Here is a 15,922-nt window from a genome sequence, read left to right as displayed (position 1 = left end):
GGGAGGCAAGGGGTTGATGGCTGAAAGATTTTTTAAAAATTCCATGGAATCTTTTGATTATTAAAAATAAGCCATTTTTATGGAGGGAGGGGAAGAAGGGCGTTTCACAGTAAAACCAGGTCCACGCAGGTTTTTTAATTGCAAACCATTCCTTTTAGCCCTTAACTGCTTTTTGTTGCTTTTCTCAGGGATTCCTAATCTCTTCCAGGTATTGCCACTAAGTAAATCAGTCAGCAAGGAATATATATAGAGCAACTGGCCATAGCTTCTCTATTCCTGATGCACATGGCATATGTGAGCTCTAGTCATCTAAGAAGAGAGGCCCAGGCACACGAGAGCATTACGTACTGCCATCAGTGCACTGAACCAGCCAGTTCTCCTTATAACTTCCTTGCTTGTGGTAATTGTCTGAATACAGAATGCCAGGAATTTAAGGAAACCAAACACCTATTTTACGGCACTAGCCTTTTTTACTTAAATATATATTTAGAATTTGTTGCTAAAAGATTTTTTAAAATTAATACTATTTATTAAAATTGATAAAACCTAGTCCCAGCTCTGAATGTTTTCAATACTGTGGCATTTTTCAGAGAAAAAATGGCTCAGGCATATGACTTCGCTCTGGATAAAATCGGCATGGAAATCATGTCATACCAGGTATGTTTCGTTATCTGTCTAATTATTTCTGATTACTGTACTAAGTGCTTGTTGATTTGATTTTTTTCTGTTCTTTTTTTTTACATAGATCTGGGTGGATTACATCAATTTTTTGAAAGGCGTGTAAGTACTGAAGTATTTTTTAAAAGTTAATTCATGTAATTTTAATGTTTATATAAGTTAGTGTTTTAATTACTGACATGTTAGTGTCTCACTTCACTATTTAGAGAGGCAGTTGGATCTTATGCAGAAAACCAGAGGATAACAGCTGTTCGTAGGGTTTACCAGCGAGGTTGCGTGAACCCAATGATCAACATTGAACAACTTTGGAGAGATTATAACAAATATGAAGAGGTAACTGAGAAAATAAAATTGTTTGTGATTTCAGGTTTGTTTAGAAAATCCTGTCTTAAAAATTACTAAAAGTTGGTCCCAGAATTGTGTCCACCCCAATACATGTGTGCAAACAGATAAAAAGGTAGTGCAATGTGTGTTTTGCATGTACAAAGGTGAATTCTTTGTGCATGCATGCAAGAATTTTACAGGCACAACGTAGGTACCTGTGTGTGATAATTTGTTTTTTTGGTATTTCTTCACTTACAGACTATTTGTTCTGGATAAACTTAAAGAACTTTTCCCTTTTCATATAGTTTGTTGTGATGTTTTAAGTTACATAGTGTCATGTGTTTCCTGTCTGCTATATTGGAGAATTTTAGTCTCAATTTTTATTTTTATTTTTTTTTAATATTGATATCCATTGTGAAGGGTCAAGAAAAACGTGAGCCTTTTGAACATCTAAGTGTGCTGGTGTTTAGGGTCTTATTTGATCTGTACTCAGTAGATGCCATATCCCCACAGAATTCCCTTATGGCCTGAATTCAGTAGGAGTTTATGGTGTTCAACAAATTGCAGAAGACAGTAAAATTTGCAGGATCTAGTCTAGTTTATGTCCCTAATTAATAATCTGGTGTATAAGGCATTTTAAGTAGCAAATACAGAGGGAGTTTCATTCCATTTAAATGAACAGCATGATGAGTTTAAAGAATATGATTATCTTTCTCAGAAATTTAAAATTAATATATCTATTTAAGGGGCAAGATTATAATTTGTCTTATGTGCCCACCTAGGGGAATAAGTGTGCACAAAGCCTACTCACCTACTTGAGTACCCAGATTGCCAGTCTGTATTAATGGGGCAGAGCAGATTCTGTGGAGCTGTTACTCTTAACCCCTCATAGGTGAGCAGGGAGGGGATGGGAGTAGCCAGGGGCTTGGCTCTGACCTCTGTGATGTGCTGGCCAACAGAGCTGAGCTTCACTTGGTAAAGGACAAGGGGCAAAGAGGGACGGAATTGTGATTGACTGTGGACTGATCATTATTTAGGGCAAGACAAAATTTCAGTCTCATGCCCATAATGTGTATGTAAAGTTTATTCTTACGATTTAGAAGTCTAAATGTGAATCCTTCATGCACAGTCAAACATCGTTTAGGGCATATGTGTGTTAGAAGTAAAAAATCACAAATATTTTGTGATATAAATGACTAAAACTTTTTACTCCCAAAACTGAATTGCCAAACACAGATTGTTTACATCATTGTATTTGTTCCCTAACTTGGCCACTTACCATACATTTATTGAAAGATATTTGTTGTTGTCTGATGTCCATACCTTTTAAAAGACTTCTGTTGAACGTTCTTAAATAGTTTCACATCCCCTTCCAGGGCCCTTCCTCTCTCTGAAATAAAATCCAGTAGTTTGTATTTTTTTGTAAAATAGTGTATTTTCAATTGCTGTTTATTTTTTTTCCCCAGGGAATCAATATTCACTTAGCTAAAAAAATGATTGAAGATCGGAGTAGAGATTATATGAATGCTAGACGTGTGGCCAAGGTACAGACTCCTGTTCATTTAATTTTTACATTGTTTAATTCCATAAAAGCCATAAAGCATTAAGCCTAGTTAAGATTTTCAAGTACAGCTACTTATTTGGTAGGCTGATAGAATTGATATTTTCATAGGACAAAAATGCTAAGCATACCTGTAAGCAGTCACTTTCATTATGTCTGTTTCTCTCTACAACTTAAAATATTATCTACCTCTTCTTCAGGAATATGAGACTGTAATGAAAGGTCTGGATCGCAATGCTCCCTCCGTCCCCCCACAGAATACTCCCCAAGAGGCTCAGCAGGTCGACATGTGGAAGAAATATATCCAGTGGGAAAAAAGTAATCCACTGCGCACAGAAGACCAAACTCTCATAACAAAAAGAGGTAACATGATTAGATATCAGAATCAGTCATAGATAATCTGCAGCATGTTTTGAATTATTGCTGAGAATTGTGAGTGACCTTCAGCTGAAGAAATGAAGTGTTGTTAACATTGACAATGATCCTGCTATGCCCAAAGTTGGTCAAATCATGTTTTTTCTTCATTAATCCCCATTCTGGCTCTACATACAAATAACACTGCAACACTTATGTCAGTACTTCAACCTGATTTAACTCCCTTCAAAGGCCAGGCTGCAAATAACCTACAGCAAGCCTGGAAAATCTGCAAATATAGGCTATTTCAGACTGTGATGAGAGGTGTCAGGCCCATATGCAGAAGACTTTTCCAGTCACCCCCTCTCTGTTATACTGAGGGGATCTTGCATGGGTATCTCCACTGACTACAACTGGGGTAGTGTCCTGAAGAGAGGCAGGCTGGCCGCAAGCCACATTGGGTATTAGTAGAATCTACTGTATTATCTGATACTTCTATGTTTGATACACTGGTTAATTAAGTTACAAATATAAGTTATTAATATACAGTCATACAAATTATTTTGCTAGGCATATTTATCACTTTGACTTTTTTTCCCTAGTTATGTTTGCTTATGAGCAGTGCCTGTTGGTCCTCGGGCATCATCCAGATATCTGGTACGAGGCTGCACAGTATCTTGAGCAATCCAGTAAGCTGCTAGCTGAGAAAGGGGTAAGGGAATGGATACGGCCAAAGGGAAAAAAACATTTTTAGCATTTCGAACTGTGCGTAAATTTTAGAATTCTGAATAGTATTCCATAATATTAAAAATTAATTTTACTTGAGACTTTTGAGTTATGAAATGCAATTATAATGTTGACATTAAATATTTTAAGTAGTTTAAATCTTAGACTTTTATGGTTGGTACATATAGTAGCATTGTAAATGCTGACCGTTCAAATTCTTATGTACATGAGCATGCGAATACTCCATTTGAATTCAGTGAGACTACTCGCATAAATAAAATCATGTACACAAGTGCCTGCCGGATCAGATCTTAATTTTGTCTTTAGTGTCATCAGTATTAAATAATTTTGTTACAATATTTGTTTATCATAGGACATGAACAATGCTAAACTGTTCAGTGATGAGGCTGCTAATATTTATGAAAGAGCGATCAGCACTTTACTAAAGAAGAACATGCTTCTGTACTTTGCATATGCAGACTATGAAGAGGTGAGCATAAAGATTTCAGTACTGACTCTAACTCCAGTGGGACAAGATGTCTTATCTCCAAAATCTCATCTGCTTGAAAAGTACTATATCAGGGGTTGGCAACCTTTCAGAAGTGGTGTGCTGAGTTTTCATTTGTTCACTCTGATTTAAGGTTTCGCGTGCCAGTAATACATTTTAACATTTTTAGAAGGTCTCTTTCTATAAGTCTATAATATATAAATAAACTAGTGTTGTATGTAAAGTAAATAAGGTTTTTTAAATGCTTAAGAAGCTTCATTTAAAATTAAATTAAAATGCAGAGCCCCCCGGAGTGGTGGCCAGGACCCGGGCAGTGGGAATGCCACTGAAAATCAGCTTGCGTGCCACAGGCTGCCTACCCCTGTACTATATAAACAGAATATTAATTCTGCCAAACTTCTCAGCCTACATTGATACTTTCTAGGCTAAAGTAATATAATGGAAAAATGTTTCTATATTATTAATTCCAAAAATATGTTAGAAATATTCAGCTTTCTACTTAATTCTTTAATTTTTTTTCTTTTCTTCTAAACAAGTAGGTAGAGGCAGAAAGCGGCAGAGAGAGACTTCCAGGAACTTCAGTGTGTCTAGTATTATGAAGCATGTTAGTGATTTTTTAAAATTTATTTTATTTCCTCAGAGTCGAATGAAGTATGAGAAGGTGCACAGCATATATAACCGGCTCTTGGCTATTGAAGATATTGATCCCACATTGGTAAGATGATTCTGTACTAATTCAGATTTTCCACATTTCCAGTAATAATGATCTCAGTACACCCAAAGAATGGGTAGCGTTCTCATCAGTTAATAGCTCAGGTGGGTGACTAGTGGACTAAGCATTAGGTTGAGAATATGTAGACTCTTGTAAACCACAGTTTCTAATTCCAGCAGGGTCAGTGACTCTGCCCTTTAGTCTTCCAAGGTAGATAAATTAGGTACCATGCACTTTAATTTCTGTGTCCTTAAAAACCTACAGCAAGCCATATCCATTCGAATGGACGTTGAATATCCCATGACATAAGAGTAGGCATTTGCTTTGTTGACCAAAATTTCACTTCCTCTTCCTCTTCCCACTTGCACCCATTGATTGCCACTCTCTGCCCCAGTGGATGATGCAATGCAGTGGTGCTTTATGTTTAAAGTTTATGAAGCACTTTGGGATGAAGTACACTGCATAAATACCGAAGATTAGTACTACACTGCCACTTTGAGGGGAAAAAAAAGAAAATTGTATTATTACTATTTGTATTACAATAGTGCCTCATAGTAAGATAGAGTTCCTGTCCTGCAGAGCTTATATTATGAATAGCTAAGACAGAGTGGGAAGGGAACAGAGGTGCAGAGAGGTAAAATGACAAGTCCAAGGTCATACAGCAGGGCAGTGGCAGAGCCAGAAATCTGGTCTTCTAACTCCAGTCCAGGTCTTTGTTTACTAGATCACAATGCAGCTGCAAGTACAAGTGCATCTCTGTGAAACTCCCAGAGCCTGATTCTCTCTCTCACCAGTTTTACAGTTGAATCAATGGTTGTTACTCCTAATTTAACCCAGAATAAGTGAAAGGAGACTCAAGTCCATAGAGAATACACATCACAGATCAGCCACTGGATGAATTAATTACCATATGTTTGCTATTTGCATGACCATACATCAAAAATATGAGTCCAACAGGACAGAATGAGTGGTATTTCAGATCCCGTTACCGACTAGTAAATGTTGGAACAGACTTTTAGCATGCATCTTCAGTGATGGGTCTTATGGCCTCCTATATGTGCTGTTATCGCTATAAGATATCTGCCATTTTTAGAAATAGCAGATGACTTATGTATAATTGTAATTCCCTTAAGGCAATAGCCTATGTAAATTCATACCCACCTAACCACCTCTTCTGCCTCATGAATTTTAATATTGATTATCCTTGTAATTTTACACAGGCCTCGTGTCAAAAATAAATAGGTAGGTTAAAGCTGTGGCGCAGTATATATTCCATGATGCTGCGTCATAGTTGCTACCTTGCATGAATGTGTTGTTTCTATTATGAATTATTATATTTTGTGGCTGGAGTGGATTCTAGATATGCCCAAAGGATCTCTTTCATATCTTAATACTTTTATATTTTGGATATCATCTTGTGAGCTGAAGAAATCTTCATGTGTATTTTAGGTATATATACAATATATGAAATTTGCAAGGCGGGCAGAAGGCATCAAATCTGGAAGAATGATATTTAAGAAAGCGAGAGAGGATGCCCGGACCCGCCATCATGTCTATGTTACGGCAGCTTTGATGGAGTATTACTGTAGTAAGGTAAACTCAGACATATTCTTTGGGATCAATGAAGTGTTAATAGTTGTGCTGCTTTTTGAAGTTAATAATGCTATTTTAACATTTGCAGGACAAGTCAGTGGCCTTCAAGATTTTTGAGTTGGGGCTGAAGAAATATGGAGACATTCCAGAATATGTACTGGCATACATTGACTATCTGTCTCACCTTAATGGTAAGCTGTGGGAACTGGGAGGGCTACTAATTAAACATTAACCTTCACTCTCTGAGAGTTTGGCTTCAGGCCAAGTTTGCGTACTGGTTTGAATTCTTTCCTACAGGGCAATAATCTTCACAAAACCTGTGTGATTGATTTGAAAAAAGTGCCATTTTCTGCACAGTGAAGATCCAGAAGTGAATTGACATTGAGATCCCATATTGTCTCATCGCTATACAGAGTGGGCTTTCCAAGTCATTAAGTACTTTCCACTGTGGCAGTTTCACTCCATCTGTAGTTGACAGTGGAAAACGTGTTAGGAAAATCTAACTCCTTGGGCACAAAGATTCATAGGGAGTTAAAAAGTCTGCAGAAGTACTCAACAGCAGAGATGGATTGATCCTTTCCTGTAGTGACTGCAGAATTCTGGGTCCAGTTTTCTGACCTTCACAAATACAAATAAAACTCATTCTCCAACAGTGGATGGGAAAAGCAAAATTCAAAGTAGTATTGTGAATTAACTGATAACTTAGAGTTGGCGTTTCCTGGACAGGGGGCTATGGCTGTCAAAGGCCATTGATAAGAGGGGCATACAAAGGCATACATGTGCAAGGGGAGAGGGAGGTATGCAGTGTCCGTGTACTCGTTGTGTGGCTAGCAGCAGGGCTCTGCCACTGCAGGACTCGTTAGTGTGGGAGTTAATGGAACAGAGAAGAAACTGGAGCTGTCTGAAGCAAAGCTATGGGGTTGCAGTGGAGGCTGTGTGTGTAGCTGCTGTGGTGTTTCACAGATTCAGAGAAGAGGCGGGAGAGTGGCTTGTCCTAAACTCCCTAGTTTCCTTCTCTGCCCAGCCAAGCTCTCTAAAGATTCATCAGATCCCCAAACTGCTGAGCTCACATGGAGGGGCTTCCACAGCTTATCCATCCACGCATACTGGCCCTTTGGGCCTATGCTTGCACACTTTCCTTTCTCTACACTGGCATTTAAATGATACAGTGTAACCCTTAGTTATTATCTAATAGCTCAATTGGCACGCTTCATTTATTTTCTCTGTTTAAGAGAGATTTTGAAGAGGCGGCAGACTTGAATCAAGGAGATGTTTGTACAAAAATCCAGTTCCCCCTAACATCCCTCTGAGAAAATGGATATTTGTGTAAATTCTCATAAGAGCAGATGTAGAAAGGGAAAAAAGCAAAGACTTCGTGACATCACATACTAGTGAACAGTGCACCTGCTCACTTAAGAGATTTTTCTGAACAAAGGTAATATTAGTGCTAAAGAGCTTCACACTAAATATTTTTGAAAATAGCGCCCCCTTGTTGTTGTTGTTGTTGTTGTAACTGTCTGGCTGGCATAGGGGGATTTGGGGGAAATCAGATGAATAGATAGAATTTACTATGTACCATTACGCGCAGTGTCAGCTGGAACTTCACCAGCAGGACAGGATAGCAGGTGTCATGGTTACTGGGCTATCTGCACTCCTGACCCCTCACTGGTGTCTAAGTGCACCCCTTCAGATGTCAGGCCTTGAGTCTTTACCTCTTTTGGGGTGGAATCCCATTCTTGGACCAGGGTCTGGGCTACTGTGCCCTGGAATGAGTCGTGCTTATCCAGCAAGACCAAGTGGGTTTAGTATCTGCAGTTTCTTTCCTTCAGGAGTTTGTGGCCAGTGGTGCAAGCAGTGATTAGACAGCCTTTTTCAAAGTAAAGTATTGTTTAATTTTAACAGTAGAAATAAAGCATAGCATAAGAGAAAAAGGATTTTAAAACAGTAGGTCTATATGCATCTCTTTCTTATCTAGAGCCGTACCATCCCTACAGAGACTCTAGCCAAATCTGAACCTCTTGGTCTGAGTGTCAGTCTGTTTCCCTTTAACTGTGTTTTCCCCGTTTGATGGGGTGTCCTTTTAAAACTAGTTCAGGTTTTTGTTCTCCTGAGTTCAGACTTGGACACTGCTGCCCACAACCAGTTTGGGGAACTCTGCAGGCAGTCAGAGATAGACCATCAAAGCAAAGGGCTCCTGCATTGTACCTTGCTGGCAGATGGATGGTTATCTCAAGTTATTGTCCTGTTTCCTGCTTGTTTTTCCAATAGCCTGGTATTAAACTAAACCAACATACTCATACCGTGAAAAACCCAATAACCAGGACACAATACAGTATGCATATGTTACACAACAACTCCATTTCCACCACAGTGAGCATCTATAAAATATTGAGAGGTCCATGCAGGAGGCTTTTCCATTTCCTGATACCACCACAGTAGGATTGACTTGCATATTGATACAGCTGTAGCTGTGTATTAAGGTTTATTGAAACTAAAATAAAGTCAGAGCATCATATCGTTGGAACAATCTTTTATTTTTCACTTATGACAAATTTCTCTGAATAGAAACAGATTTGGAACTGGACTTAATGTTTATACTTTTTAATTGTTATATATTTTTATTTTTTTAGAGGACAATAATACAAGAGTTTTGTTTGAACGTGTTTTAACCTCAGGAAGCCTCCCACCAGAGAAATCTGGGTAAGTTTGTCAAATTATTTTGTTTTTCTATCCTTGAACACCCGCCTTTAAAGCTTAAACATCACAAATTAACTAGAAGAATTGCTGCAGGTGCACTCTCCCTCGTAATCCCACCTAAAGGAAAGGGCATAGAATTCACCCCTTGGACTACAGAAGCTGCTCAGTACAGCATTGGTGACAACGTAGCACAAAAACCTCCTGCACTGTAAATATACACCACTTTTTTTAGCCGATGGTACTGATGATCACAATATTGTTCCCTGCCATTTTGGGAAAGGAAGGGAAAGGTTGTGGGGAATAATGCAAGCACCTGAGAGAAGGTGAGATGGGAACTAACGGGAGAGGGACTTTACAAGGAGTACAAAAAACAAAGAAATAACCACAATGCAAAAGGATCACAGATGAGCTTGCAGCCCTTTCTCATCTGGTCCCTAACCCTGTCAGCCATGCTTCCACCCTCTCCTCTATTAAACGCAGTTCTTCCCACAAGACTACAAACGCTGGTGCTTCCCAACCCCAGGGAAATATCCACAAGCCTTATATTACAAGACCTATGCATCATAGTCAAATGTTCCACTGCTCCGCTCATTCATGCCCCCAGTTTGCTGCTTCTGATTCTCTGAGAAAGAATAATTTTTATCCACATTTCAAAGAAAGGGGAACTGAGGTATAGAGTTTAGAAGCCAAATTCTCCTCAAAGGTGGGCTGGGCAGCTAAAATGAAAGTTGAATTAAGCCCAGATATATGTGCTCAGATCCCTTCTTACCAAGCTGTGCGAGATTTTCTGCAAAGAAGTTGGGATTTACCATTGTGCAGAACACAGTGCATTGCCTGGTCTCTCTCTCTTGCTGCCCTCCACATCACTGCAGTGGTGCTGGTTGTATATAGTTTGTAAAATGCTATACGGTCTATTGGAAGGAAAGGTGTTCTAAAAATGAGAGAGATTATTAGGAGCATAGTATTAGTGTTACCTATTATGCATGCACATAAAACAGATACTTGAAGAAGTTATTTATTAAATGGTAATGTCCATATTTCCTAATTACCTTAATTGGAGTTTGTCATCTTGTGTATCTTTACAAGTAGGAGGGATTCAGCGTAGCTTTCCCCCAATCAATCATTTATTCCCTTTACCTGTTTTCTTTCGCAGAGAAATCTGGGCCCGATTTTTAGCTTTTGAAAGTAACATTGGTGATCTAGCTAGTATACTTAAAGTGGAAAAACGGAGGTTTACAGCCTTCAAAGAAGAATACGAGGGTAAAGAGACAGCTCTGCTGGTAGATAGGTACAAGTTCATGGATTTGTACCCTTGCTCTGCAAGTGAACTTAAAGCTCTTGGTTACAAGGTAGGTAGCTGAGAAAATTTAATTTTGTGATAGTTCTTTTGAGATCTGGAGCAATCCTGTAACACTGTCTCACTTCATCTTGCACTTGCCTTAAAGTTTTGCTTGACAGACAAGAAAAAATAAAAACTGGTGCATTGATTAGGGTTTTATTCTTTCAGTTTTTGAGCCTGATCCTGCTCCCGGTGGAAGTTTTGCCATTGATTTTTGCCACTGCGTTTCAAATAAAGCAAGATTGGGCTGTTATTACCATAGGCTGCTTTTAATTTTTAGTTGTTTTAGCTGGACCCAGATCTAGTCTAGAATGGAGTTAAAAGCATCTGGTCTAATTCATCCCTGATTTAATTCCCGGTTAAACCAGGAATTAATGTAGTTCTCACAGCCTTTCTGTTCAGTCCTTCACTTGGAATGGTATTGGGTGGTAAAGTGGAAATTTCAAGTGGTCCCAGGCTCCTGGTTCTTTGAGTGCCAGGCATTAACTATTGGGGGAGAGAACATGACTAACATACAACTCTGCCTAAATTAACATTTCAGTTTTTGCCTCCATCAACAAAAGGCTGGTGCAGTAATGCCTTTGCCCTGCAGTCCCAAAATCCCCAGTGCAGGCTTAATTCTGAGCTCCTTACTCAAGCAAAATTCCTGCTGAAGTCAATGGGCATTTAAGATCAGGCATTCCTCTGCTAAAAAAAAAAAAAGTCAAAAAGACAAATATCAGAGCAATGAGCCCAATTGCTGTTCAGTCAATAGCAAAACTCCCATTCACTTTGACAGCAGGATTGGACCGAGACTGAACATGATATTAAACAGGACTGAGAAAATCTGCCTGTCCTGTCCTAGGTGGATTTGACACTGCCTTTATTTAATAACAACCATACTTCTGTTAGTGCTGAGAGTCTCAGGCATGTCAGTCACTATTTAATAGCATCTGCCAAGTGTCTGTATCTGATCTTTGGTACCAGCAGTTCTAGGTCCGTTAAACTCCAAGAATGTTTTGACCATAGTTGTTTTTCCTGAGTGTATTTTTTTCTGATGTTTTAATTTTTTGCGATATGTAAAATTTTGGGGAAATAATAATTGAGGGATAAGACTAGAAGGTTTTTGTGTGCAATGTGAAATAGGTAAACAAGTGTGAGAGGAATAAGAGCTTGTTTGCTGGAAGGATTATTTTGTTTTTCACTTCTGCTAAGAGGAAGGACACTGGAATCACATCTCTCAAAAGGGTGCTTCAGAGTCACTTGTTGTGTTCCAAAATTGTTCATAAAGAACCTGATCATGCGAGCCTGCTTCATGTGAGTACTCCTTATGAGAATTGGCTTATTGGCTTCAATTGAACTGCTCATGTATGGAGGACTGGGCCTAAACATTGTTTACAAACAATCCTTGTTGGAAGCAGGGCTGGTGTTCAGGCTTTGTGTTCGTGGACTCATACTTTAAAAAAACAAAAAACCCACTCTCACACACATTATTAAAACATAAAATGTTTATAAATACACACAATATACAGACACAACCACGTTTCAGATGGTGCAAGTAGCAAAGCCTTTAAGGTTGCCTAACATTTTCCATTTTAAGATACTGTTTTCAGTATATCTTATTATTTCTGCCGAGCTGAAATTTCCAATGCTGGGTGCAGGCCTCATACTGATGTTGTTTTTTGTTTCTTTGGTGACATTTCAGTTAAAATGGTTCAGCTGTTTCCACAAATGAGATGAGAGAAAATGTTTTGCAGATGCATGATGAACCATTATAAATCAGGTTTAAACACACATAGGAATGTCCACACAGTGATTTGCATCACTTTAACTGTTTTAAAACCCATTTAACTTAAGCTGGCACACCTTGTATTTAGACAAGCCCATAATCATTGTACTGTGCCTAGAAAAATGGAGTCTGATCTCAGGTGAGGCCTCAAAGCAGAACTGTCATAGCCTAAATATGGGATCCAGGTACCTCCTAAGGCACCAACATTTGAATAGATTGAACAAATGTCTTCAGAAAGCATTAGAAAAAATGTAGCTGAGATTGTCAATCTATCTTTAATTCCTACTATGATATTGCTTTGTGTAATTTAAAACATAAAATTACTAAATTATCTGGTTCAGTGCTCTCTAATTTGCATTTTCAGGATGTTTCACGTGCCAAGTTAGCAGCCATTATTCCAGACCCTGTGGTGGCTCCTTCTATAGTGCCTGTTCTAAAAGATGAAGTGGACAGAAAACCTGAATACCCGAAACCAGACACACAGCAGATGATTCCATTTCAGCCAAGACATTTAGCACGTAAGTCAAGAGTTTAGTCATGTTAAGGTTAAAAAGATTTCATTCAGGGGTCTGTTACTGCCCCCTAACTCACATCATTGAATTTAATTGAGCTACTCATGAAGGCCCCTGTGCCGAAAAGCACCACCTTCAGGCATCTGCTTAAATCCATTGGGACTTCAAAAGAATTTATGCACATCTAAAGTTAAGTTAGTTCTTAAGTGCTTTGCTCAGTTGGGATAGACTTAGTCTGGCATCTGTTCAGCAAAGACTTAAGGTAAGCATGAGAAAGGGTTGCAGAATCTGGCCCTGAAGGTTCTGCTAGCTGTAATAAGATGCTGTAGGTTGTTTTATACCAGGGGTTCTCAGACTGGAGGTCAGGACCCCTCAGCAGGTTGTGAGCTGTCAGTCTTCACCCCAAGCCCTGCTTTGCTGCTAGCATTTTTAATGTTAAATATATAAAAAAGTGTTTTTCATTTATATGGGGGGGGGGAGAGTCGCACTCAGAGGCATTCTGTGTGAAAGGGGCACCAGTACAAAAGTGTGAGAACGACTGTTTTATACTCTAGGATTCAGATAGCTAAAGACAATGACAAAATGTACTTTTAGATTATGTCTGCCCATTATTCATCTCTGTCATATACAAGAGCTCTAAAGCTTGAATTACTCTGCCATTCACATTTGATTTATACTGTTCTTTTCCTCAATAGCTCCAGGTTTGCATCCTGTGCCAGGCGGTGTATTTCCAGTCCCACCTGCTGCTGTAGTTTTAATGAAGCTCCTCCCACCTCCTGTGTGTTTTCAGGTTTGTTACAATAATTTAATATAGTCCACAGGCTTCACAACTGGTACATACACTTCAGTAGAGTGCTTTAATGAATGAATTATATACATACTGTGCTACTTAACTGACTAGGAAATATTACTAGAAACATTATCTAAATCTTCTCCCATAACAGGGCCCTTTTGTGCAAGTGGATGAACTCATGGAGATTTTTCGAAGATGCAAAATGCCAGAAAGTAAGTGTTCTCCATTTTTATTTTCTGTCATTGAAGTAGCAACATGGCAGCGCAAGGTGAGTGGGGATAGCTATATTGCCTCTTACAGAGGAAGTCTGTACTGAGATTTCCCTATAACAAAGAAATGAGAATTATTGGGTCAGTGTAATTCATTATTGTTTCTGGTAGTGCTGCTATAAACTTTCCATTATAATTTCCTTAGGTGTATGCCCAGGTCCAGCCCTGGGGTTTTTATTCCCCAAATACACATTTCACAAACTTAAAAAGCATTGGCCATTTTAGAGTACGCAATAACAGTTCAGAATGTGGCTGTATACTCAACAAGAGATCGAAAGTGTCTTTCTTTACCTTGTGTGTGGTCCCCTATAAAACCCCTAACTCCGGAGCTGAGAGTAGAACATGATCCAATATAGGCTGAAGATGTTGAGAAAGTGACCAGACCTGAAACAAGTCTCTCTCATTATAGGAGAAAGTCACCTTAGGTAGGGACACTAAAGATGGCATTTTCCTTTTATGGAGTAGAGTACTTTAGACATCAGTTTCCACTTTCTGAAAGTAGCATGCAGCTGACCTGACTCAAAAGTCAAAGCAGTAAATTTCACTTCACTTTTTCCTGAGGATGTTTTCCTATGCAGTAGAGCACAGTTTTCAGCCCACTCATCATTTTTCTTCCAAAATTGACATCCAAGACTTAGATTTTGAGAATTCCCTAAATGGAGAAGGTGCCTTGTTAAGTCTTTTTTTTTTTTTTAAATTATAGCATCCCAAACACACACACTCAAATGTTTGTAAGGAGTAAAATGGCAAAATTCATCATTGTCCAAAATGCAGTGGATCGAATCAGTGGCTTAAATTAACCATCTTTTTTCATGTCCTTGTTAAATTCTAATCAACCATTGTATTACAGAAATGTTAATTTAAGTGAAACTGAGAAATGTGGAAGGAAATGCCTTGTTAGGAAGTTTCTGAAACATAACATTTCACAGGCAAAAAGTCCTGCTTTAGCAAACTAAGCTACAGCACTCAATGTGAATTCTGTTCCCCCCTTGGCAACACATTTTGATTTAACTCTTTTATAGCAGCATAGCCTTTGTCAAAGGTAGTAGTAGGAAATCCTGACTCTTACCTGGTGTCAAAGGGCAACTCATTTCTCTTCTGTTTTCAGCAGTGTATCTCAGTACACCTGCATAGTGTCCAGAGCAGCTTAATAATTTGCTGACTTGTTTTCCTTATGAAGGAAAAACCAGTTTGTTTCTGAAGCTAATTTATCTTTCTTGTTCCACAGCTGTTGATGAAGCTGTAAGAATAATTACCGGAGGCCTGCCTGAATTAACTGTGGAAGGCAATGGACCTGTGGAAAATAATACTATGTTCAATAAAGCTGTCAAGAGACCAAATGAAGATTCTGATGATGAAGAGGAGAAGGGATCAGTGGTTCCTCCTGTACATGACATATACAGAGCACGACAGCAAAAGAGAATCCGATGAAACAGGTTCCAAATCGGACTGTGAAAGACTTGTATTAAGAGATTTTTTTGCCTCTTATGTCAAATGTTTAAAAAGGGACAACCGTTTTCAACAAACATCTCGACAATGAGGTTTTGTTACTGTGGTGCCTCTTTATACTGTATGGTTCTTGATCAGCAGAGTCTTAGAAAGTGCTCTAAACAAAATTAGGTTTTCAAAAACAATAGCACAAAATGTCTGAATTGCATTTTGTTCCTCTTCAAGTGTGTTTACATCTACCACTTGAAGTCTTGGGGGGCTTTCAACAGTTTTATTTTAAAAACTGGATGGCTTATAATTGTGAAGCATTTTTAATTCACAGTTCCTGGAAAACAGTTGTTCTCAGTTTGCTCATGTAGTGTCCTGCCTTATTGTTTGTTTTTATTTATGGCAGAATGTATGGAATCTGTTTTGTAGTTTTAAAATGGAAAAAACATTCCATTAAAAATAAAAAGATATCAAAAACTTCATGTCTCATTCAGATTTTATGTAAGATTGTACACTCTTACATCAACCAAACAAAGCACCCTCAAAAGAGAGAAATTTGTTGGGAGGTAATTCCTCATGCTGGTTTCAGAGTTCTGGCCCCTCCCCCAAAATGTTGGAAGATAATTCATTTCCTCATTCCAAAGCAATTTA

At 38.6% G+C, this 15,922-nt stretch overlaps 1 protein-coding gene across 2 annotated transcripts in view; it reads left to right on the top strand.

The window, feature by feature from the left end:
* Nucleotides 1–15,751, top strand: part of CSTF3 (cleavage stimulation factor subunit 3) — a 79,130-nt gene extending 63,379 nt beyond the window's left edge. Inside the window, exons 6-22 of one of the 2 annotated variants that reach the window (XM_045012881.1) lie at nt 591–657; nt 746–780; nt 885–1,011; nt 2,469–2,546; nt 2,764–2,926; nt 3,520–3,629; nt 4,017–4,133; nt 4,792–4,866; nt 6,313–6,456; nt 6,545–6,647; nt 9,087–9,156; nt 10,307–10,502; nt 11,687–11,788; nt 12,625–12,778; nt 13,468–13,562; nt 13,717–13,777; nt 15,063–15,751. In XM_045012881.1, coding sequence (XP_044868816.1) covers nt 591–657; nt 746–780; nt 885–1,011; nt 2,469–2,546; nt 2,764–2,926; nt 3,520–3,629; nt 4,017–4,133; nt 4,792–4,866; nt 6,313–6,456; nt 6,545–6,647; nt 9,087–9,156; nt 10,307–10,502; nt 11,687–11,788; nt 12,625–12,778; nt 13,468–13,562; nt 13,717–13,777; nt 15,063–15,265 — 1,900 coding nt within the window. In that variant the 3' untranslated portion in view covers nt 15,266–15,751. The remainder of the gene's footprint in view (nt 1–590; nt 658–745; nt 781–884; nt 1,012–2,468; nt 2,547–2,763; nt 2,927–3,519; nt 3,630–4,016; nt 4,134–4,791; nt 4,867–6,312; nt 6,457–6,544; nt 6,648–9,086; nt 9,157–10,306; nt 10,503–11,686; nt 11,789–12,624; nt 12,779–13,467; nt 13,563–13,716; nt 13,778–15,062) is intronic. The other variant, XM_045012882.1, reaches the window with a different exon arrangement.
* The last annotated feature ends 171 nt before the right edge of the window (nt 15,752–15,922 follow it).

The sequence above is a fragment of the Mauremys mutica genome, chromosome 4 (genome assembly GCF_020497125.1).
Source record: "Mauremys mutica isolate MM-2020 ecotype Southern chromosome 4, ASM2049712v1, whole genome shotgun sequence".
NCBI classification, from domain to species: domain Eukaryota; kingdom Metazoa; phylum Chordata; order Testudines; family Geoemydidae; genus Mauremys; species Mauremys mutica.
Note: the sequence above shows the minus strand (reverse complement) of the source record. Positions and strands in the feature narration are given on the sequence as shown.